The sequence below is a fragment of the Lissotriton vulgaris genome, chromosome 6 (genome assembly GCF_964263255.1).
Source record: "Lissotriton vulgaris chromosome 6, aLisVul1.2, whole genome shotgun sequence".
Classification (NCBI taxonomy): Eukaryota; Metazoa; Chordata; class Amphibia; order Caudata; family Salamandridae; genus Lissotriton; species Lissotriton vulgaris.
The window spans coordinates 812,095,169-812,117,896 of record NC_141694.1 but is presented as its reverse complement, the minus strand read 5'-3'; the positions used below and the strand labels follow the sequence as shown (position 1 = coordinate 812,117,896).

The following is a 22,728-nucleotide window of genomic DNA, read 5'->3' as shown; positions in this document are numbered from 1 at the left end:
TTAGTAGGCGCTAATGCACGTAAACGTGCTAATTCCCAGACATCAGGTGAGGCATCACCACCAGACAAAGAATCTAAGTTCCTCTGGCAAAATAACAGTGGCACAAGCAGCCAAAATCTGTCGCATTGCCAACACCCAAGCGCTGCTGGCAAGATATGACAGGGCACATTATGATGAGCTAGAGTCCATAATGCAATACCTACCAGACAAATATCAAAACAGGGCTAATGAACTTATACAGGAAGGTAAAAATATTACCAATACTTCCATCCGTTGCGCCCTAGACACCGCAGATACTGCCTCAAGGACAATCAATACCAGCACCTTACTACGAAGACATGCCTGGCTATGTATTTCAGGTTTTAAACCTGAGGTACAAAACTCCATCCTTAATCAGTCATTAGATGAGACACACTTATTTGGCCCAAATGTTCAAGTGTCTTTAGAAAAAATGAAAAAAGACACCAATACTGCTAAATCTATGGGAGCCTTGCAGCAGCAAGCTCCCAGACGGTCTTTTCGTCCATCATACAGAGGCAACACAAGAGGCTACTCATGAGTATTCACCAAGTGCTTAGCAGTAGTGGCAGCGCATCTACGAAGACAGCACATCCATGTCTTCCCGTACCTCGACGACTGGCTCATACAATCAATGCGTGGAACACACTCATGCCACCATTAAACTGCTTCACAACTTGGGGTTTACAATATACCACACCAAGTCTCATCTACAGCCATCTAAAGTACAACAGTACCTCGGTGCCACAATAAACACCTCAACAGCGCTAGCTTATCCTGCTCTAGCAAGGATAGCCAGCATGCAAAACCTTCTAACAAGGTTTCAGCTACAACACTCCCTCCCAGCACGAGTGTTCATGCAACTCATAGGGATGATGGCCTCTTGCATCTTTATAGTACCCCACGCAAGACTTCAAATGCGTCCGCTACAAGAGTTCTTATCACGTCAATGGAACCAGGCTCCAGGTCACTTAACAGACCTAGTGTTGGTAGACGGTCGGACTCATCGCTCTCTGCAGTGGTGGAACACCAAAAACCTTTCCAAGGGATGACCGTTCCTAGAGTCAGTTCCTCAGATGATCTTGACTGCGGACGCATCGCTCTCCGGCTGGGGAGCCCAACTACTGCAACACACCAATCAAGGCAGGTGGACACCGCAACAAAAAACACTCCACATCAGTCATCTGGAGTTACTAGCAATATTCCTAGCACTAAAAGCTTTCCCGAAGCAAGTATCAAACAAAGCTGTGTTAGTCCGCACAGACAACATGACAGCAATGTATTACATACAGATGCAGGGAGGCAAACACTCCCTGCAACTCTCTCAACTAGCACAGGACATATGGCGGTGGGCTATACCTCAAAACATATTCCTTCTAGCCCAGCATGTAGCGGGAGTACAAAATACCATAACGGATCTGTTAAGTTGTCAAACACAACAGACCCACGAATGAGAACTTTATATGCAAGTTCCTCAGCCATTCTTTCTGATGTGGGGACAACCTCAGATAGACCTGTTTGCCACCCACGAAAATGCAAAATGCCCAAGCTTCGCCGCCAGATATCCAGACCCACTGTCCAAAGGCAATGTGATATGGATGAACTGGTCAAACAAATTTGCGTACGCTTTTCCACCTCTACCACTCATGCCACTAGTAGTACGCAAACTACAGCAGCATTCTCTGACCCTTATTTTAGTTGCTCCAACATGGGCCAGACAAACGTGGTACACCACACTGCTACAACTGTCTGTAGAACCGCACCAAAAACTGCACCTGTCTCCACACCTCTGAACACAGAACCATGGAGAGATCAAACACCCGGACCCAGCTCAGCTCAACCTTGCTATCTAGCTCCTGAAATCCTAGAATTTGGATATCTGAACCTTCCTCCAGACTGCATGAATGACATTAAAGAAGACGTCTTACCACTAGATCATGTTATGCAGCCAAGTGGAAACGATTTGTAATATATTGTCACAACAACTATCCCCTAGATGTGTCTATTCAACACATCATAGGATACTTACTGCATTTCCAAAGATGTAATTTAGCTTATACTTCTATTAGACTACATCTTGCTGCAATTGCAGCATATCTGCAAAACAGGCAACATCTATCTCTTTTCAGAGTGCCTACCATTAAGTCCTTTATGGAAGGCCTTAAAAGAATAATTCCTCCCAGAGTACCACCTTCACCTGTGCGGAATTTAAACGTTGTAGTCACACGGTTAATGGGCCCTCCCTTCGAACCCTTACACAGATGTGAATTACAATTTTTAACGTGGAAAGTTGGCTTCCTAGTAGCTATTACTTCTCTGCGCAGAGTTATTGAACTACAAGCACTAACCAATTAAGAACCCTTCTTGCAAATGCATCAGAATAAGGTAGTTGGTTCTGCGTACCAATCCAAAATTCCTGCCCAAAGTCATTGCTCCATTCCATCTCAATCAATCTGTGGAACTGCCCGTTTTCTTCTCGCAACCACAGTCAGTAGCAGAAAGAGCTCTTCACACATTATTTTTTTTTTTTTTTTTTTTTTTTAAAACCTTTATTTGTAGAGAACACAATACACAGCGTCTGCCTACAACCCCACGGGGCCGGCCGCTATGACATACGAGAAAGGACATGAAAAAAAAGGGATCCATCGGGACAGAACGCTGTTGAAGCAGTCTCTGAGCGACAAGTGGCTTGTGGAGCACAAAACATTGCATGAGGATAGAAAAGGTTTAATTTTGTAATTTTGTTGAGTACAATTTAGAAAACTACGAACAGAGTAGAGGCTAATTATTGACCAGGATAGCTTGTAATGATTCGAGGAGCACCCGTAAGGAAGCACAATAGAGGAAGGCAGGCATCAAAAAATAATTGACCACTATTAAGATCAGGACCAACCGCTATGTCACATAATAAAAGAATACCAGAAACTCCCTAGTGACATGAAACCCCAACCCCAAAGGAGCGAAAAGTTTCAGAAGAGAAAGGAACAGAAGAAGAGAGGAAAAAGAAAGAGGGCCATAGAAACAAAGAGAAACACAAAACACATCCCATCCCCCCCACCCTGCATACCAGCGGAAGGCCACGGCCCACCCCCCCCCAATAGGCATGCCTGTCGCCCCAAGAGACCCCAAGTGGGAAAGAGAGTAAAGAGAGTGAGAAAAAACGATCCCAATCTCCAACCCTCAGAGAAGGCGGGAGGAGGAAAGTAAACATACTCCCGGTCTCCCTCGGCCCCGTAAGCATCCCCCACCCCAAGTACTATCAGCATAACAAAAGTAGCAAGCAGAATTATAGGTGGAGAGAATCCTTTCCATATGTGCAAGTAAGTCAGACAAAAATTAAAAAAACCCCAGTTCCATCCTAGTCCCCGCCCAACAATGCGTGCATAATATTAGAGAAATCGCCTAGCCCTGGCCCGATCTCGGGAGACTCCACGTACCCACCCCCGGTAAGAGGCCACGACCGTGGGAGGAAAGGAGAAAGCCCGCCCCAGTGAGAACAAAGAGGCAAAATGGCCGCACTCGATGATGGAGTAATGTCCAAGGATAAAATGGACGCCGCCAGTCCCAGCCAGAGCCGACACATAGAAGAAACAGCATTATCAATATACTGACTCTTTGCGTTGCAGAAGGTGTAAATGTCTCCAATGAATAAACACTGTCCTCGGAAATAGTCGGATATTGTAGCAGCAGCCCCATGAACTCAGCAGGCAAGGTTGAGTGTTGCACCGAAGAAAGCGACATTGTATCAGCGCCAGGGCGGTTAAGTCGCAGCACACAATTTGCATCCACGCAACGTTGTAGTTCAGGAACACACTCCCGCGGCAACAGTGTATCATTGACAGGGATCGGCGAAGGCTGGTAGACTTTGCAAAAAGAGAGTCCAGACGAAGTAGAGCATGATCCAGTCACAAACCCATCCAGTTTCTCCCTTAACAGTCTCGAGTTTTCTCGCCACTCGTTCCGCAGTCGAGTAAGGGCACAAAGCACCGAAGCACGAGTAAACGTCTGTTTATCCTCCATTACCCCCTCGGTGCGAGGCGCAATAGGCAGGTCTGCTTCCCAGTCGGGTATGAGCCGGGCACACCGGGCAGGAGTCGAAGCGCCGTCCGCCATAGTTGTTGGGGAGCCAGCCGTAGTGATCCTGCCTCCAGAGACGACAAAGGATCACCGGTGAGGTCGGCACCGTGGCAGAATAGTCAATCCATCCGGAGCCAGATAATTCCGTAATCGTGGACGGCTCACAGCGAGGCGTCCCTTTCCGCTCGGGACAGGCAGAGATAAGACGAGAAAGGAGCCCCGGAGGTCCGGGGCAATCCCAACACTGGAGAGAGCGGAGCGCGGCGCACCTTAAAAGTCCCAGAGAGAAGGAGATGAGAGAAACTCCCAGCTGGCCAACAGTGCCTTCCACACCAGCGTCCGGTGTAAACAACCATCGAGGATTACAGCACCGTTCCAGAGCGACCGGTCCCCGCAGCTGCAGCAGACAAAGGCGGTGCGCTGTATCGTAGGTCTCGGGCACAGGACCAGGAGAGGGGTCGGCGTGTATCTCGACGATTCCCCAGGTTAGCGAGCAGGCAGGGACATCGGAGGAACCCCCGAAGAGTCAGGAAGCTTTTCCAAACATCCCGCTGGCACCAAATAGCAGGATAGCATACAGGATGGCTGTGCGGGAGATACGGGCTCCGGGAGCCGGGAGACTAAGCGTCCGTCTCGGCAGCCATCTTGGCTCCTCCCCAACTCTTCACACATTAGATATCAAAAGAGCATTGCTATACTATATAGAAAGGACACAACCCTTTCGTAAGACAAAACAACTTTTTGTGTCTTTATCACCACCACACAAAGGTAATCCCATTTCAAAATCTGGGATAGCTAGATGGATTGTCCAATGCATACAGATTTGTTACCACAAAGCTAAACGTACGTTATCTGTTCCTGCTAGAGCCCAGTCTACAAGAAAAATAGGGGCTTAAATGGCATTTTTAGGGAACGTTCCCCTAGATGATATCTGCAGAGCAGCTACATCGTCTACACCGCACACATTCACAAAACACCTATTGTGTAGATGTGCAAACCAAACAACAAGCTAATGTTGGGCCAGGCTGTTCTCAAGACACTATTCCAAACTACTGCAACAAATAGGGGTGGTCGCCGCTAAGAGTGGGTACTGCTATACAATCCATGCACAGTGTGAAATCCGCAGCTCATATGCCTCGAACTGAAAATGCTACTTACCAATATGCATCTGTTTTTGGCATGTAGAGCTGCAGAGTTGCACATGCCCACCTGTCTCCCCGGCTACCCTTGTCTGTTCCAGTATTATCTTAAGTAGATATAAATTAGATGGGCATCCTTCCTTGTTCTTGCAAAGCTCCATCATTTACCTAATGGCGATAAACAATCTGGGGTTGGAGCCGATGCCCATGCGCAATGTAGTCCAAAGGAGGAGTCAACCACCGAGTGACTTCCAAAGAACTTTTCTGGACAACAACAAACTGCAAACATCCGAGCCCAACAATAGGTGGCGATCTATGCACAGTGTGCAACTCTGCAGCTCTACATGCCAAGAACAGATGCATACTGGTAAGTAGCATTTTCCTTTCCCTACTCTAGTGGTTTCTGTAGATTATGTATAATGATTCACCAATACTCAACAATAATTAAGATAGCACATTATTTTGACCTGTTTAGTGAAGGATGTGTTTGTTTTTCTCTAGTCTGAAAAAGACTCCTCTTGCACAGATCCATACTACTGCCTCTCTGACTTTGTGGCCCCAAAGAACTCTGGTGTTGTTGACTACATCGGCCTGTTCGCTGTTGCTTGCTTTGGAGTAGACGACCTGAGCAAAGACTATGAGAACCAGTATGATGACTACAGCAGCATCATGGTGAAAGCATTGGGAGACCGATTAGCAGAGGTATGGGAGCAGAGCTAGGTTTTCATTGTGGAAATAACTTTTCCCTCTTGTTTTGTAGCAGATCGATATGCTGAGGCCGTTTTCATTGGATTACTGTGAAATATTTGCCAGTCCAAATATGTTTTTAATGCTTTGAAATGTAATTCAGTTGTACCTATTTAATAGTACACTCACCAATTGTAATAGGCTGATATTGTCCTGTGGAAGGACAGATTGGGTAGGTCTATTTTTGTGTGTAAATCTCAAGTTCTGTTTTTGATGTTACACAGAGCCAAAAAACATTCCAGTTATTCACTTTTTACCCATCTATAACTTTGTTATGTATGGCCCTGTAAATCATTTGCCACTACTTTCAACTGCTACACAGGTGCAGAGGAGTCATTAATAAGAGTGCTATACATAATATGGCCTCTCCTCCCTGTCCCAAATGTAAAAAACCTGATCCCCCCCCCCAATAGCTGTCTCTGCCTTACTTTCCCTCCTCCCCAGAAACGGTTAGGCTGCTCTCAAATGCTGTTCTGATTGGCTCCTAGAGAGGTCAGTGAGAGCAGCCTGAAATTTCTCTGACACATCAGCGGTGGGTAACCAGTTCTGAAACCCCAATGTCATAGCAGTGAATTATTGGATTTAGAATCCATGTAGTCACACTAATGCCTCTCTATGAGAGAGTCATTTTATAATATTTTATTACCTTTAGTTCACAATATGTGACATTTCGAATTGTATCTTTTCTGATAGATATTTCTATTCACAGATTCCTCGCCTTTATGATATTCCCCAGGTGCACGATTGGATCTGGGGGTTATCCCAGCAGGGATGCCACATAGGGCTAGGGAGCATAGAGGCGCCAACTCTGTGTGTGGATGTAATTTTTTTTCTTTTTATGCATTGAAATCCGGAGCTGTGCTCCATTTTTGCCCGTTGCACATTCCTTGTAAAATATTTCCCAGTATGCAAAGTAATAATGACCCCACCGAAGACTATAGGGTTCAAGCTCTAATGTGACTGCCGGAAATAGATGTCGGTAATAAACCTGCATGGGGTATTCTTCTGGTGTTTGGGCTCAGGCATGATTCCACGTTGCATGAGGAGTGCGCCTCACACATCCAAAGACAATCTGGGATTGTGACGCAAAGCTGTATGACTCTGAACACCATAAGAAGTTACAGACCTCACGTAAGTCCCACTCCAAGTCGAGTGTGCGGACTTGTTCCTGCTGTTAAGGTCGCTTCCAGTCCTCTTCGCAGTCAAGGTCATCTTGTAAGTCGACATCGAAGTACAGATAGAAGTATAACAAGTTGAAGAAGAACTTGACTCTCAATCCCACCAACCTGTATCCAAAGAGAAGTCAGGAGAGCGTCAATGTATCAATAAATCTCACTACTGATGGTGTAGTGGATTTCTCAAACGGTCCTGTTGCTCACTGATTTTCTTGGGCTATTGGTTATGCTGCAGCAGTTCAACGTCTTAACCTCTTAAGTGCTGCGCCTATCCCAGCGGCCGACGGCACCACTACCTCGGGAGTGCTGCCGTCGGCCGTTGGACGTTCCAACTGTACCTGCGCAATGGAACGTTCAGCACTGGAGCTGGACGTTCCATAGCTGCTAAGGTGTTAAAGGAGGCCAATGTTGTGTATTTTTGGCCTTCTTTTAGCTCCTCCGGCATGCTTTCTAGCACCAAGGATCCCCAGGGACCTCCAGCCGGATTACCACCAGCTTATCCTTCCTGGCGCCATCTGTGCCTTTTGAACCCACTTCTGGTTCCACACCAACTCCAGGGACGACTTCCATTCCAACTCAAAGATCTGCACTGGTTCCTTTTCTATCGACGGTGGCCCCGACTAGGTTGGTGCCGGAGCTTAAGCCTCTGCTGACGGTGATGTCTGACCTTGTGCCGAATTTATTTTGACCCCGACTAAAGTCACATCTTGACTCCACTTCAAAGCACCATGTTCATGTAAACTGTGATTTAGAGCAACACTTTCTATTTCGTAATGCCTTCCCCAGAGGCTTCACCTTTTTGTCTCATATTCTGATTAGCTTGACAGTGGGGGTGATTTACCCCCACACTATGATGATGAGATATTTCGCTGTTTTTAACTGTATGGAGTAATAGACATCACTCGCACTTAAGAAATTGGGATCTGAATTGGTTTTTCGATATGTAACCCGAAGGAATGAATTTGAGGATCTGAAAGAAACACGTTAGTTATAGATTCCTTACCTTAGGATTACCCCCAGGCGTCAAACTGGATTCGGAAAGTTTTTTCGTCAGCAGTACCTCTGCGCGTCGGAAGGTGGCATCGGTCGGCTCTGCGTTCGTCGTCGTAGTCGCCGGGATGACGTCGCGGCAGCTTCTTAGACGCTGCCCTCGCGCGCTGACGGCTGTTCTTTATTGTTCCGCACCAGCCAGCGCAAATACGTGAAGAACGGTACCTCAGTCATTTTTTTACTAAGTTTTTCTCGACTTTTGTTGACGTCTTGTTTCGAGTCTCCAACTCTGAACAGGTGCATGAGGGATGCCCGACTTCAAGGCCTGCGGTTCCTGTAACCGACTGATGTTGGTGACGGATCCGCACCACGTGTACCTCTTTTGCCTGGAGCGCGACCATCACCCCAAGTCGTGTTCCGACTGTCAGTTGTTGACGGCGAAGGCTTTGCGGGAGCGGTCCCGAAAGCTGCTTGAATGATGGCAGTCTGCTCCCCGCCGTTCGAGGTCCCGGTCCAGAGGGAGGTTGAGCAACCGGTCGCAGAGCCACCATCAGTTCGGCTCAAAGTCATCGAAGTCTTCGCACTCTGGGTCGGGTAAGTCAACGCATAAGAAGAAGTCGAAGAAGCATCGTCGCTCTCCACCTTCTCCTCGTCTGTCGGCCGCAGGTGGTGCCACTCCCGCGGCTCAACACGCGGAGCCTGATGGGTCGATTCCAAGCTTCCCTCCCTTTCCGGGACCCGGACCGACACCTCCCCAAGCTTTGTATGTTCTACAAGGTGACGCATGCCATCTTTGGGCGGACCAACTCCGCTGGCGCGCCTTCAGGCCCCGCGGACTCAGTTAAGGGGCCTAGGTCTTTGCTGCCGTCGGCTCTGGCCCTGGCGCCGCAGGCCCCCTTTAGATCCAGGCCTGGATCCAGATCTGCACCGGTTGACCTTAATATGCCTCCACAAGGCGCCGGAGCCGACCGGCATCAACCCCAGCCTCTTTCCTGGCATGGACATGGTGCCCGACCAGCGTCGATCAACGCCGGATCTAGCGCCAGGTGGGATTTTCGTACCCCTGTTCACTTCTGGGGCCCCTTTCGAACCACAGTGGCAACCAGAGGAAGATGAGGAGGACTGGGAAGGGTCAGGTGACACCTTAACTGACCAGCTTGGTTCTGAACAGGACTGGAGAGAGGAACTGGGGGAAGCCAGTGGTCTTGACACTTCACCCGACCGTGGCATGTTGTCTCCTCCTAACGTGGCCAAGGAGGAGGGAGCGTCCTACGCTGTGGTGTTGCGTAGGGCGGCTGAGGCTCTCAACCTTGAGCTGCCTACGGTGGTGGTCAGGACTAACCTCCTGACTGAGGTGCTTCAACCAGTGACGAGCTCTTCGGAGCCCCTGCTTCCGTTTAATGAGGCCCTCACTGACATACTTTTGGGCACCTGGTCCAGGCTCATCACGGGGACTCCAGTGGACAGGATGATCACCCGACGCCACCGCCTGGCTCTGGGCAACCCCACTTTCCTCTCCCTACACTCCACCCCGGAGAGCTTGGTGGTCCAAGCCTCCACCTCTAAGAGTGCCTTCCCTACAGCTCCACCAGAAAGGAATCCAAGAAGCTGGACCATCTTGGGAAGAAAACTTTCTCTTCCGCCAGCTTAGGGCTGCGGTCCATAAACACTGCATGCCTCTTGGGCCGTTATTGGCACTCAGTGTGGAATACAGTGGCGCAAGGGCTGCCTCAGTGTCTGGAGGAGGCCTGACAGTGCTCTCCCATGCTATCGCCACCGGGAGAGATGCAGCAAAGTTTACGATCGGTTGTGGGCTGGACACCGCTGACTCTCTGGGCAGGACTATTTCAACGTCGTTAGCGCTTTATTACTACGCCTGGATGAGGTCCACTGGCTTTTGGACATGCCCTTTGATGGCCGTCGCCTCTTTGGCAACAAAGCAGACCACGCCCTAGCTCGCTTCAAGGACTCACAGGCTACAACCAAGTCCTTGGGCCCCTCCTCCCATCTGACGCAGTCTGCTTTGCGCACCTTTTGTGGCTACGGAGGGGGTGCCCTGCTACGTACCATCTAGGGCCACAGGCCGCAGCAACTTACCCAGCCTTCGCGCGGCCAGGGACGTGGGAACCAGTGTTGTGGTTCCGGGGGCCAGCGGGCGGGCCAGTCCACCAACCCCCCTCTGCAGCAGCCTCCAAACCCTCCTAGTCCGACCTTTCAGGCCCATCAAATGCCAGTGGGCAGCAGGATTCACCATCACCTCCACCACTGGCGCACCATCACTTCAGACAGGTGGGTTTTGCAGATAGTACGAAGGGGCTACTCCCTCCCCATCGAGACTACCCTTCCTTCCATGCTACCTCTTTACCACCATATGTCGGAGGATCATCTGGCACTTCTCCAGCAGGAAGTTACGGCTCTCTTGGCCAAGGGAGCCATCAAGCACGTTCCTGTCCCAGAAGTAGGTTGTGGTTGCTACTCCCACTACTTTCTGGTTCCCAAATAGGAGAAGGGCATTCGTCCTAGCTTGGATCTCAGTGACGTCAATCGCTTCCTCCGGAAGGAGAAGTTCAAAAGGTTGATGCTTGCTCAGGTCTTGTCTGACCTCGACCCGCAAGACTGGATGATAGCATTGGATTTGCAGGACGCTTATTTTCACATCCCTGTCCTGCCAGCCCACCGGCGTTACCTACGGTTCATGACAGGACACAAGCATTTTCAGTTTACCGTGCTCCCCTTTTGCCTTACCAGCTCCCCTCGAGTGTTCACATTAGTAATGGCGGTGGTCGCAGCTCATCTGCGCAGATCAGGGGTTCCAGTCTTCCCCTATCTCTACGACTGGCTGTTGAAGGCGGGCTCACCTCAGGCAGTCGTCTCCCATCTCCAGACTATGGCCGACCTCCTGCATCTGATGGGGTTCTCCATCAATGTGCCAAAGTCGCACATGATTCCCTCTCAGAAATGCCTCTTCATCAGAGCGGTTCTGGACACGGCACGGTTTCGTGTCTCTCCTCCCGAACAACGAGTCCGGGACATTCAGGCTATGATTCCGATGTTTCAGCCTCTATCCCAGATTTCGGTGAGAATGACCCTGAGGCTGCTGCACCTCATGGCCTCCTGCATGCTGCTGGTAGATCATGCCAGATGGCATATGCGGGTCTGCAGTGGGATCTGAAATTCCAGTTGGCGCAGCATCAAGGCAATCTTTCCGATGTTGTCGAAATCTCGGAGGGGACTGCGAGTCAGTTGCAGTGGTGGCTAATGAACCAAGATTGGGTCAGCGGCAGATCCCTCTCCCTTCCCCAACCAGAGTTCATGTGGTGACTGATGCATCACAACTGGGATGGGGCGGCCATCTGGGAGAGGCGGATATCAGGGGTCTCTGGGCTCTGGCGGACTCCGGGCTCCACATCAACCTTCTGGAGCTCCGGGCGATTCATCTTGCACTCTAGGTATTCCATCCTTCTGTCAAAGTAAGAGTAGTGCAGGTGTTCACGGACGACACCACTGCCATGTGGTACTGTTACAAACAGGGTGCGGTGGGTTCGTGGACCCTATGTCAAGAGGCTCTTCGCCTTTGGACAAGGCTTAAACATCAGGGCTTATCCCTGGTTGTTCAACACCTGTGGGTTCCCTGAATGCCAAGGCAGACTAGCTCAGCAGACGGTGCATGATGGATCAAGGATGGCGTCTACACTGAGAGGTGGTGCAAGGTCTCTTTCAGCAGTTGGGATAGCCTTGGTTAGATCTGTTTACCACCGAAGAGAACGCGCAATGTCACCAGTTCTGGGCGTTGGAGTTTCCAAGGCGGCACTCGCTCGCTTTTCGTCGCGAGTGGAATTTCTGGCTCTTGTAGGCCTTTCCACCTGTACCACTTGTACCCAAAGTGCTAAAGAAGATCAAGCGCGACCGGGCCCAAGTAATTCTTGTGGCTCCGGATTAGACTCGAAGAGTCTGGTACCCCGGGCTCTTGATCATAGCCGTTGATCCTCTGATCAGACTGCCTCTTCGGGAGGATGTCGCAGCAGCAGGGGATTGTTCTCCACCCAAACCTGACCAGTCTGCACCTCCTTGCGTGGAGATTGAGCAGTGACAGTTGACTGTTTTCGACCTTCCTCCCGAAGTCTGTAATGTCATCTTGGCATCCAGGCGTCCCTCCACTAAAACGGTTTACGCCTGTAGATGGAACACATTTTTGGCATGGTGCACATCAAAGGCTGTGGATCCCCTTTCTGCCCCTCTTTCAGAGGTACTCCTCTTCATTCTGTTTTTTGGCCCGGCAGGGCTATGCTCTGGGCTCTCTTAAAGGCGATATTTTGGCCATTTATGCCTTTCTTCGCCTTCCTGAGCTGCCTTCACTTTTCAAGTCCCCTATCGTTAACAGATTTCTGAAGGGCATTACTCATCTCTTTCCTCCTCCTTTCGTAATGCCTCAGTGTGACTAGAATCTTGTCCCCACTTAGCTTATGTGTGCTCCCTTTGAGCCATTACATAATTGTCCTCTTCGTCCACTTACTTTAAAGACTGTTTTCCTGCTTTCCATTACATCTGCACGCAGGGTGAGTGAACTTCAGGGTCTTTCTCCCAAACATCCCTTTCTTACTGTCCATCCGGACAAAGTGGTCCTTTGTACTGCGCCTTCTTTTCTGCCCAAACTGGTTACCTCTTTCCACATAGGCCAGACTATCACGTTGCCCACCTTCTTCCCGCCTCAGCACCCTTCCAAAGAGGAGGAGAGACTCAACCGTCTGGACCCAAAATGTGTGCTGTCCTTCTACCTTGACTGCACTAAAGAATTATGAGTAGCCAATCAACTCTAAGTGGGTTATATGGGTGCCAAGAAAGGGCGGGCAGTGCACAAACGTACCATCTCTTGATGGGTTGTTTTATGCATTAAGATCTGTTATTTGGCAAAAAAGGAACCTCTGGTAGGACTGCGAGTCCACTCTACCAGGGCGACAGCAGTCACTACTGATTTGGGAAGTGGAGTTCTGTTGGTTGACATCGGTCAGGCAGCCACGTGTGCATCCATGCACACGTTCACGAAATAATACTGCCTGGACGGCCAAGTCCGGAGAGACAGCTTTTTTGGCTGTTCTGTTCTCCAGGTCTTCTTGGTGTCATGTTAGTTCGCAGACCCACCACCGGGGTTGGCATTGCTGGGGTATCTGTTTTAAGGTAAGGAATCTATAACTTTGGTCTCTTTCAGATAAACAAGTTAATTACCTTCGGTAATGATGCATCTGTAAGAGACATATTTAGTTATAGATTCCTTACTGCCCCACCCATCCTCCCCTTTCTGCAAACGTCACCCGGCACCGACGACAGACACAGTCGACCGACCCCACCTACAGACGCGGAGGGGTACTGCTACGAAAACTTTATCAAGATCCATTCTGAAGCCTAGGGGTAACTACATCTGTCTCTTACAGATACATCATTACCAAAGGTAAGTAATTTGTTCTACAATAGTTGTGAACAGTACTCTCTCTGAGAAAGATTAGAACTTTGATATTCCAGACACTGCAGCTCTGAACTGTGCCCTTGAAGGCCCAGGGCTGTTTGTTTCATATCCTCTTTTTCCTTAGGGACACAACATGGCCTTTTCTAGTAGACAGACCTACAAACTGGTAAACACATGAAGTTCAGGTAAGAATGTGTGTTGAAAATACTTAAACCTTCACTATGGTAATAGCTATGATGCTTCAAGATTAGGCATATAGGCATTCTAACAAACATGCACTGAATAAAATATGTTGTCTGGTTTCATAATATTTACCTTCTTTGCCTACACTCTTGCTATGATTTTACAAATTTGTGCAATTATTTTGTTTAATTTATTATGCACTTAAAAGAACTTGTAATAAAGCCTTAAAAAATAACCGTGTTGATTTCTTGTGTGTGTGCTGTTGTGGCGAAAGGTTGCCAGAGCTCACAACAACAATAAATAGTCCTGTCAGTCTCTGTTTTTGTTACGTGGCCAATACGCATTATCGCCTGGTTTGTTGCAAGAGACGTGTTGGCCTTAACTTGTTGTTCTTTAAGCTCAGATTTGGTTACTTGGGCCATTCCTGCCAAAGGGACACTAATTACTCACTAGTTTGTAAAAATAGAAACCCTGTTAACAAAAATAAAATTTCCTAAGATGATAACCGAAGTGACAAACGGAGAGGCAATATTTACTGGGAAGAGAACTGGATGCAACCTCCCTCCCCCCTTCCCCCTCTAAAAAAAAAAAAGCAATTCCCTGCTCTTTCTGTCCACCAGCATATTAAAAACGGTTTTATGAAGACCCATTTCTAACAACATGAATCCTCAAGTCGACATTTTATTTCCAGACATCTTTCTGAAAATGTTACAAGAGAGCAGGGAAACAGCCCTAGTAGAAACCATAGACACCCTAGCTTTAAACCTTCTTAAAAGGGTACCACCCACTTGGCTGCACACACGTTAGCAGTGGCTACGTCAGAGAGGATCTCCTATTTGACTTAGGCAAATGCCTTCAAACATCATTGGTTCTCCTGTACCCCTTCACAATGTGCAATAAAGTACATTCTAACATCAAACTATGGATAGTAAAAAGTGTACTGAAATCACATGAACTCTTTTGATCTGGAGTTATTTATTTATTTCTATACAACCTGAGTTGGGTATTTAAACAGGTATTCTGTTGAATCCACCAGCTGGAAAGTATCTGGCACTTTGATTTCCAATATGGGACCTTGCTTCCCACTCCTGTTTCACGCTTACCGCTGTCCCTTGCTTTTGTCTCAGTTCACCTATGGCACCTGGATCTTCACCCAGACTCCCTGTATGTTTACCCTAAGCTTCCAACCTGATGTTTACTTGAATTCTCATCCTTGCAGAACTATGCCAATAAGACGTCTCTAAGGTAGTTGGGCTGCTTTATTGCTACAGTCCTTTTGGACTGTTCAGACATGAAAGTATGGAGTACCGTTGATTTTACTTGAACTTTGCCTGCATATTTTACTACATCTGGATCCTGAGACACAAACCGGATTTATGTGATTATTTGTGCAAGAAGCTGGGGTTCTTTTTGCAGTACTTTCCCACTTTGTGCCTGGTATTTCATGCAACTCTGACTGACAAGTATTGGGTTACTGCTAACCAGGTCTCTAGTGGTCATGTAATGTTTTGTTAAAAAATATTTTTAAAGTGCGACACCACACGGTTTCTTGGTGCTCTGGTCAAGAGACCCTGCTGCTAAGTGATTCATTCATAAGCCTGCCGAAATAGCCAGGTCTTTAACAGTTTACCAAATTGGGGGTAGGATGTCGTCAATCTGACGTCTAAAGGAAGAGAGTTCTAGAATTGAGGGGCCGAGACCGCTAATCTAAGTCCTTCCAGTTTCCTGCGTTTAAAAGATGGAATAGCTAAGAAATTCAAATGGGAAGACCTAAGATCCAGAGTGGAGATATATCTCTGGACTCGAGTAGAAGGAAAAACTGGCCAGCTGCCATGGAGCGCTTTAAAGGTAAGGCATCCCAACTTGAATGCACTGCGTTCGACAACCAGGAGCCATTGTAACATTTTCATAAGAGGGGTGGCATGCTATCATCTTGGCTGGCAATAGATTAATTGAGCCACCTGGTTTTGCACTAGTTGCAGTCTTTTTGATTGACATGCCGGAATGCCAGAATAAAGCGAGTTAGCGTAGTCAAGGTGGGAAATAACTATGGTTAAAACTACTTGGGTAAGAGCTTCAGGAGCAAGGAATCTGCTGATCTTCCGAAGCTGAAACAGGTAGAGACCTCTTCCTCAATCTGAGATTTCATGGACAGGTCGCAGTCAATAGAAATACCAAGGCTTTTAGTTGATTGGGGTGGTAGTGAAGGCGTTTCCCACCTCAATCAACCACAAATTTGAATTCTAGGGGTTTGAGGGCCCTCCAGTTAAGATCAGTTCAGTTTTATCTTGGTTTAATTTCAAGTAGTTACTGTTCATCCAGCTACTTATATGTTGCATGGTAGATTGGATGTTAGTGACAGAGGTAGCAGACTTGTCTATATCAAAGATCAGTTGAAGATCGTCAGCATAGTTGAAAGTGCATACCTTCCTTTCACCAGAGGATTGAATTGGAGGATACAGGTACAAATTAAAAAGGTGCGGTGACAGGGAGGAACCCTGTGGTACCCCACATGTCAATTTGACTTTAGAGGCAGAGAATTGAGCGAAGTGAACAGCTTGAGTGCGGTCATCTAGAAAAGACTATAGCAACTTAAGGGCCAGACCCTGTATCCCTGCGTTACTGGCATGGTCCACCAGGAGTTCATGGTCGACCGTGTCGAATGCAGCGGAGAGGTCGAGTAACACCAGGTCCTGCGTAATGCCCTTGTCTGCCCCTTTCCTTACTTCGTCTAGAACAGTCAAGATAACTGCCTCTGTAAAATGAAAGGGTCGGAAGCCCGCCTGATGAGGGTCATGAAAATGCAACTGTTTGTTTAAGAAACAGAGGCAGTTTGCTAAGTGGGCTTCCAAAACCTTGGCTAATAAGGGGAGTAGGGAGATAGGGTGATAATATGTAAGGGTAAGAGGTTCTGCCCTTAGTTTCTTCATGACGGGAACTATTTCTGCTTCTTTAAATGCTTTGGAGACCACCCCCTTCATGAGGGAGTTGTTCAGTAGTGAAAGAGGAGGGTCGGGACAAGTGAGGAAAGCTTCCCTTAAGATGTGTGGGGGGTAGCAGTCCACCGGAGACCCAAATCTGACCTTCATTAGAAGGTTCAAAAAAACTTCTCTGCTGATGGTAGAAAACTGCTCCAGGGTATGAGACTTCTTGAGCGTGGTTGGGCTATATTGGGGGGGGGGGGGGGGGGGGGAGTTAACAGGGATACTGGTCTTGATAGTAATTACTTTTTTCCATGACGAAAGTGTCTAGTGAGTCACATAAGCTTGAGTAGGGGCTGGCTTCACTGTGACTCTTTTTGGATTGGATAACTCGGCGACAATTGCAAATATTTCTTTAGATTTAATTGTGGAACTCAATATTTTGTTAGAAAAATAGGTTAACTTGGTTTGTAAAATAGCCCTTTTATATTGCTTGAGTTGGATTTGATATATTTGATATATTTTTTTTTTCTGGAGAGTAATTACATCTCCACTCCGGTTCAGCATGGCATAGGACAGGTTTTTTGAGTTTGAAATCTTCTGAAAACCAGCGATGGGCTTCTAGCTGTATTGACTGACCTAAAGGGGGCATGACTATCACTGGCGGACACTAAATAAGATGCAATTCTTTCTTCATGTCTGTTGATCGAGGACTGTTCAGACGGGGCCATAGTTACTAGCAGATTGCAGAATGCATTGGTGTTGGGGGGGCTCCAATTCCTCACCATGAGCCTTGCCCTAGCTTGAGGTTTGGCTAAAGACAGATTGGTGAGGGAAGATTTTATTAAATAATTATCAAATCAGGTACAAGGTGAGACCGTCAGATTGGATGCCATGAGTTTAGACGTCCAGACTTGGTCAAGGGTGTGACCTTTAATGTGGGTGGATGCTGTCACGTGTTGAACACAATTCAGTACATTGAGAAAGTCAGTCAGCTCCGATGAGCTTGTACCACCCATCTCGTTGTTAGCCCAATAATTGAAATCCCCAATTAGTAGAATTTTGGCAGTGTTAACCACCAAATGGGATATTTTTCACCCAACTGTTGGGGGTCTGTAGATAGTACACAAATCAGGGGAGTGTAAGGGTAGTCATGTCTAATGATGACACTGTCAGTTGGGTCATGTAGGGTGCGTAGTCACCCCAAGGGTCAGTAGCCCATTGGCTACTACCCTACACTCCCCTAACACCCCTAAATTAAGCATTTAGGGGAGCCCTGGCACAAAAAAGCAGATCAAACCTGAAGAAAGAAGACGGACAAGAAGAGTCCCACAGCAAGAACAGAAGACCCCGCATTTGACTTGGCACCAACCCTGCCAGCCTGCTGAATTTGCCTGTTGCACAAGAAGTAGACTTGTCCTGCAGCTGCTGAGTCTCCAAAGGCCGGGAGTCTTACCAGCCTTCTCCTATGAAACAAAACCTCCTGAGGCACATTGGAACTGTCCCCTGATTCCTGCAGGCAGCCAAGGAAAGACCAAGAGAACTCCGGCCCGTCGAAACTGAACTCCGCCAAGCACCAGCAAATGAGCCCTCCATCCCATGATGACCTCGGCCAACGGTGTCATTGTGGTCCCCAAGCCCTCAAGGTACCAAGTCCACTGTGGAGTGACTTCTCATGGCCTCCCCCACATCGCCTGCAGCCTCTTTTGGCAGGCCCTCTCAACCGTTAGTGTTTCCGGATGGAGAAACCTGACACCCAAAGACCCTTTACACCCAGATGCCCTGTCCCAAGGAGAAGAGGATCAGAGGTGTCCCGACATCCCCCAACATCGCAAGAACTAAAGCCACCTGTTGGTTTCATATAGTCCCCTCCTGCAGCCTCTTTTTTACCTTGGATAACATTGGCACCTGCTGATGTTTGGCACCTCTTCACCTGGCCGCACTAGTGCCGTTGGTGGTGTTCTGCTGGTGCTGCCTTGGACCTTGCCCAGCACTCACCTTAACTCCTGGAGAAGGGTCCTGTAAGTCATTGGCAAGAACCGATAAACCGCATATGATTTACCTCCCGTAGGTTAACATTGCAGAACTCAAAAATTGTACTGTTGACTTTTTGAATTGAAAAATATTTCCATTAAAAATGTACTTACTGAACAATTTTCTTCTGATGCCTTAACATATATAAAGATACTAGCTATTTTTCATAAATTGTTGTGGATCTCCTTTTTGAGTCGTGTGACTCATTTATTGACCATTGTGTGTATTTTCAGATGTCTTGGATTCCCCTGTTTTAAGCCTAAGGCTGCGCGACCACACTACACTCTAACAGAGCATTTTGGGATTGAAATAGCAAGCCCCTGTCCACTCATAAAGGAACCCCTGGTCTCTTTACAGGGTATATCAGATTTTTTATATATTGCATAAAGAGCCAGCTTCCTACAATTTTTGAGAAGTGTCATGAATTCAGTGACGGGTTTACTTTCAGAAGGATCATGGTTTCATTAATCTAAAAGCAGGGTTTCTCAGTCCCTATGTTTATGTCCACACTTCTTTTTGTTTATCTTCTGTTTATGACCATTAGGGTAACATATGGCAACACTACTAATCCATTTGAAGATAGAAAAATTCCTTCCAAATAAACAAGGACCAATTTATGTTTTCTTATACACCTGCCCTTTCCCTTCTAACACTATGAAATTTCCAAGGTAAAACTGTATGAGGCAGTGTGATGTTGGTGGCATTGAGAGTACTCACTTTTTTGTCTGTTATTAAATATTTACCAGACAGGTTATGGCCGGAAATTACATCTTCCGGTGGGTTTCACCTATGCCACTTCCTGGTGGATTCCATAGCCTTAACTCCTTGGTGGGTGGATAGCTTGGGGCCTAAATTAAAAAGATACTCTGTCACAAACTTGCCGAAAGTTCCATCTGCTGTATTTCAAGTGCATTGTAGCCTATACTACTTGTAATATGGCTGATGCGATATCTGTCACCTGTTGGCAGAGTATCCCATTGCCAGAGGCTTAATAAGGTCCTTAGTCTTCATATGCCTCTTCTTTGTAATTTTAATCGATACATATTCCTTGCTGTGAGCCGAATTTCAAAAGACCAATTCGGTGATCTTTAGTTTTACTGCATAAACAATAAACCCACACTTTACTTCTGATTTAAAAGCAGAAGTGTTATTTTATAAGCACAGGACCTTGGTAATAACATTAGTCTCTCTCATAGGAAAAGACCCTCATGGCTTGTTTAAGCACTTTTGTCTGGGCGCTACAACATTCTTTTACAGCAAAACATGATGACTGGATGGTTTTCCTACTTCTGTTACAAAAGGGAAATTCACCCAAGATTAACACGAGTATCCATCTGCTGGGAGGTAATGGCATGCACCAGTGCCTGTGTATATTTAGATTTGTGAAAGACATCTTATATCCTAGGATCATTTTGAAACTGAGCTTCTTTATAGTTATTGATGGAAATCAATCGAATGTTGAGTCTGATTTTGAATCCTACTGTTTCTCTTTTCTATCTTTAAAAAACGATTTTGTGGTTATGGCTTCTTGCCGAGTTGTGTGGGGGAAACTCTCCTTTTGCACGCTTCTAAGACAAAATAATACCTCCACTCTGTCTCCTCCTCCGGACACAGAACTGGATCTCCTTGCTTATATAACAAACCTGTAAAATAAGTGTTCTTCTCTTTAACAAAGCTCAAGTCTACGTTGTGCACCATGGCACCTGTGTGTTTGCAGCTGTTTTCTCACCATTCTGCTAATATGAGTACAGTGCTCTTCAGTGTTAAGTCAGACTTCTTCTTTGACTAATTAGTGATCATATACCATTTGTTTGCATTCAGTCCCTCGTCATGCCATTTCCTCATGGGTATTTCCTCATAGACTGCAGTTTCATTGTAGACCATCTAATCGTTTGCCAGCTCATTACAAGTCATACAATGAAAATAAGAGTAAAGGGTTAAGGCTACAAAGATAAAAAGTTAACGGAAATGGGTTAAGGATACAAGCATAAGTAAGGGGTTACGAGTAAGTGGTAGTGGTTGAATGGTATTGATAAGGATTTGAGGCTAGGTTCTAAAGAGAGGTGGTCAGGGGTTAAGGGATTGAAAGTAATGGATAGGGATATAGGGCTAGGGGAAACGTGGGCAAGGGCTCAGGATAAGAGGTGAATGGGATGGAGATAGCGATTAAGGATATAGATATTGGTAAAGGGCTGGGGGTAGGGGCTTACGGGTAAGGAGAATAGGATATGGTGGTAAGGGCTACGGTAAAGAAGCAAGACGTTAAGGGGTAAAGTGTAAACGGGTACTGGTAAGGGATAAAGCGAAGGGGAAGAGCTTAAGAGCAAGGCATTAAGGGTAAGGGGTGATGGCAGTGTGGTGTATGAATAGAAAGTAAGGGGTAATGGGCGGGGGTAAAGGGTAAGTGAATAACGGTTAAGGATAATATGTTAATGATAGGGAGTGAGAGGCTAAGGGTAACTGGTTAAGGGATGAGTTAAGAGTAAAGGGATATGAGAAAGAGCCACTGGTGAGGTAAAGGTTAAGAGAGTAAGGGGTTCAATAGATTGAGGATAAGGGGTTAAAGGTAAAGAGTGAAGGTGTGTCCGCAGAGTTAAAGGGTAGGAATAGGGGTTAAGGGTTAGAGGACAGGGTTAAAGATGAAGGCATGTGAATAAGGGTAAGAGGTTAAGGTAGGTAAGCAATGGGTTATGGGTTAGGGATAATAAGTAAAGTGAAAATGGGCAAAGTTGTTACGAGTAATGGTTTATGGGCAAGGTGGTCAAGATTACAGAGTAAGGGATTAAAGTCAAAGGCTTAAAGGTAAAGCGTTAAGGTAGTAAGGGTAAGGAATTATGGTAGGGAGTTAAGGGTAAGGGTTTAAGGTGGTTTAGGGATATACATAGTTAGGTTTAGGGGATTTGGCAAAGGAAATATGATTTAAAAAATAAGATAACCAAATTAGTTATTTAGAAATAAAGAGTAAGGATAAAGTCACATAGTAAATATACAGATGCTGGGATGGTGATGATTAAAGAGTAAAAATGAGCTTACCTAAAGAAAGGGGAAGAAATGATAAAGAAGGAAAAAGCTATGAGGTGATTGTAGAAACACCAGTAGGTGAAGAAAGGGTTTGTATTCCTCTGTTGTCTATTTACTACCACAATACTGGGAAATAAATGCAAATAAATGGTATGTTCCCACAAGTTATAATTTAAGTAGAGAGCCGCTGCATTTTACCGACCTCAAGGCCGCCTGTTGGAGACAACACAGGAGGAGAAGAGGTACCCCTCAGGTTGTGTTTTTGTTTACCTCCAAGATGGGTGTTATTGCTGTTTGTACTCTGCTTTCTGAATGGACCCTAGAACCAGATGACAGGGAAGTTGAACAATTAGGATGCACTGTTTACCTCAATCAAGCCATATATGATTACTTATGAATAATTGGAATTCTCTCTGATCAGTCCTAGATCACTAGATTCCCCTGCTTGTTGAATTTGCTGAATTAAATAATACAGCGTGCCAGGTCTTGAAGGATGTGGCGTAAATTATTTGTGTTCCACTGAAACATGCGTTGACGAGTTTTCCAAAAATAGCCAGTACATGTCGCAATGGAAGGCTGTAGAAGAATGGTTTCCTTTGCTGTCTGTTACAGATTTTTTGTTCTATGAAATTTGAAAGCTTTGTGTATATCGGGTTCATGGGAGTGGTGTATGAGTGATGTATACTGATTGATGAGTGGGGTAAATCCTATGTCCTAAGGTGAGTGGGGGCAATCCTATTGCACATTGTATTGTGATTTTGTATTTATTGTAGTATTGTTTGTGCATCTATGTATGAGTTTTAAGCATTGTATTTATGAGAAAGTCCATGTTATAATGAAAATAGGAAAACATTAAAAAAATAAATCATCCAAAATGAAAAAAAATAGGGTCTTTCCAAAGGGGATTAAGTCCACTGATGAATTTAGATAGGTTAAGCGGGAAGTTTCTTTATTGAGTACTG

General features: G+C 46.4%; 1 protein-coding gene across 1 annotated transcript in view; it reads left to right on the top strand.

Annotated features, from left to right (window-relative positions):
- The window catches only part of MTR (5-methyltetrahydrofolate-homocysteine methyltransferase), a 585,842-nt gene that overhangs the window by 522,568 nt on the left and 40,546 nt on the right, over positions 1 to 22,728 (top strand). Inside the window, exon 30 of the mRNA XM_086926839.1 lies at positions 5,736 to 5,936. Within this exon, the coding sequence (XP_086782965.1) occupies positions 5,736 to 5,936 (201 nt within the window). The remainder of the gene's footprint in view (positions 1 to 5,735; positions 5,937 to 22,728) is intronic.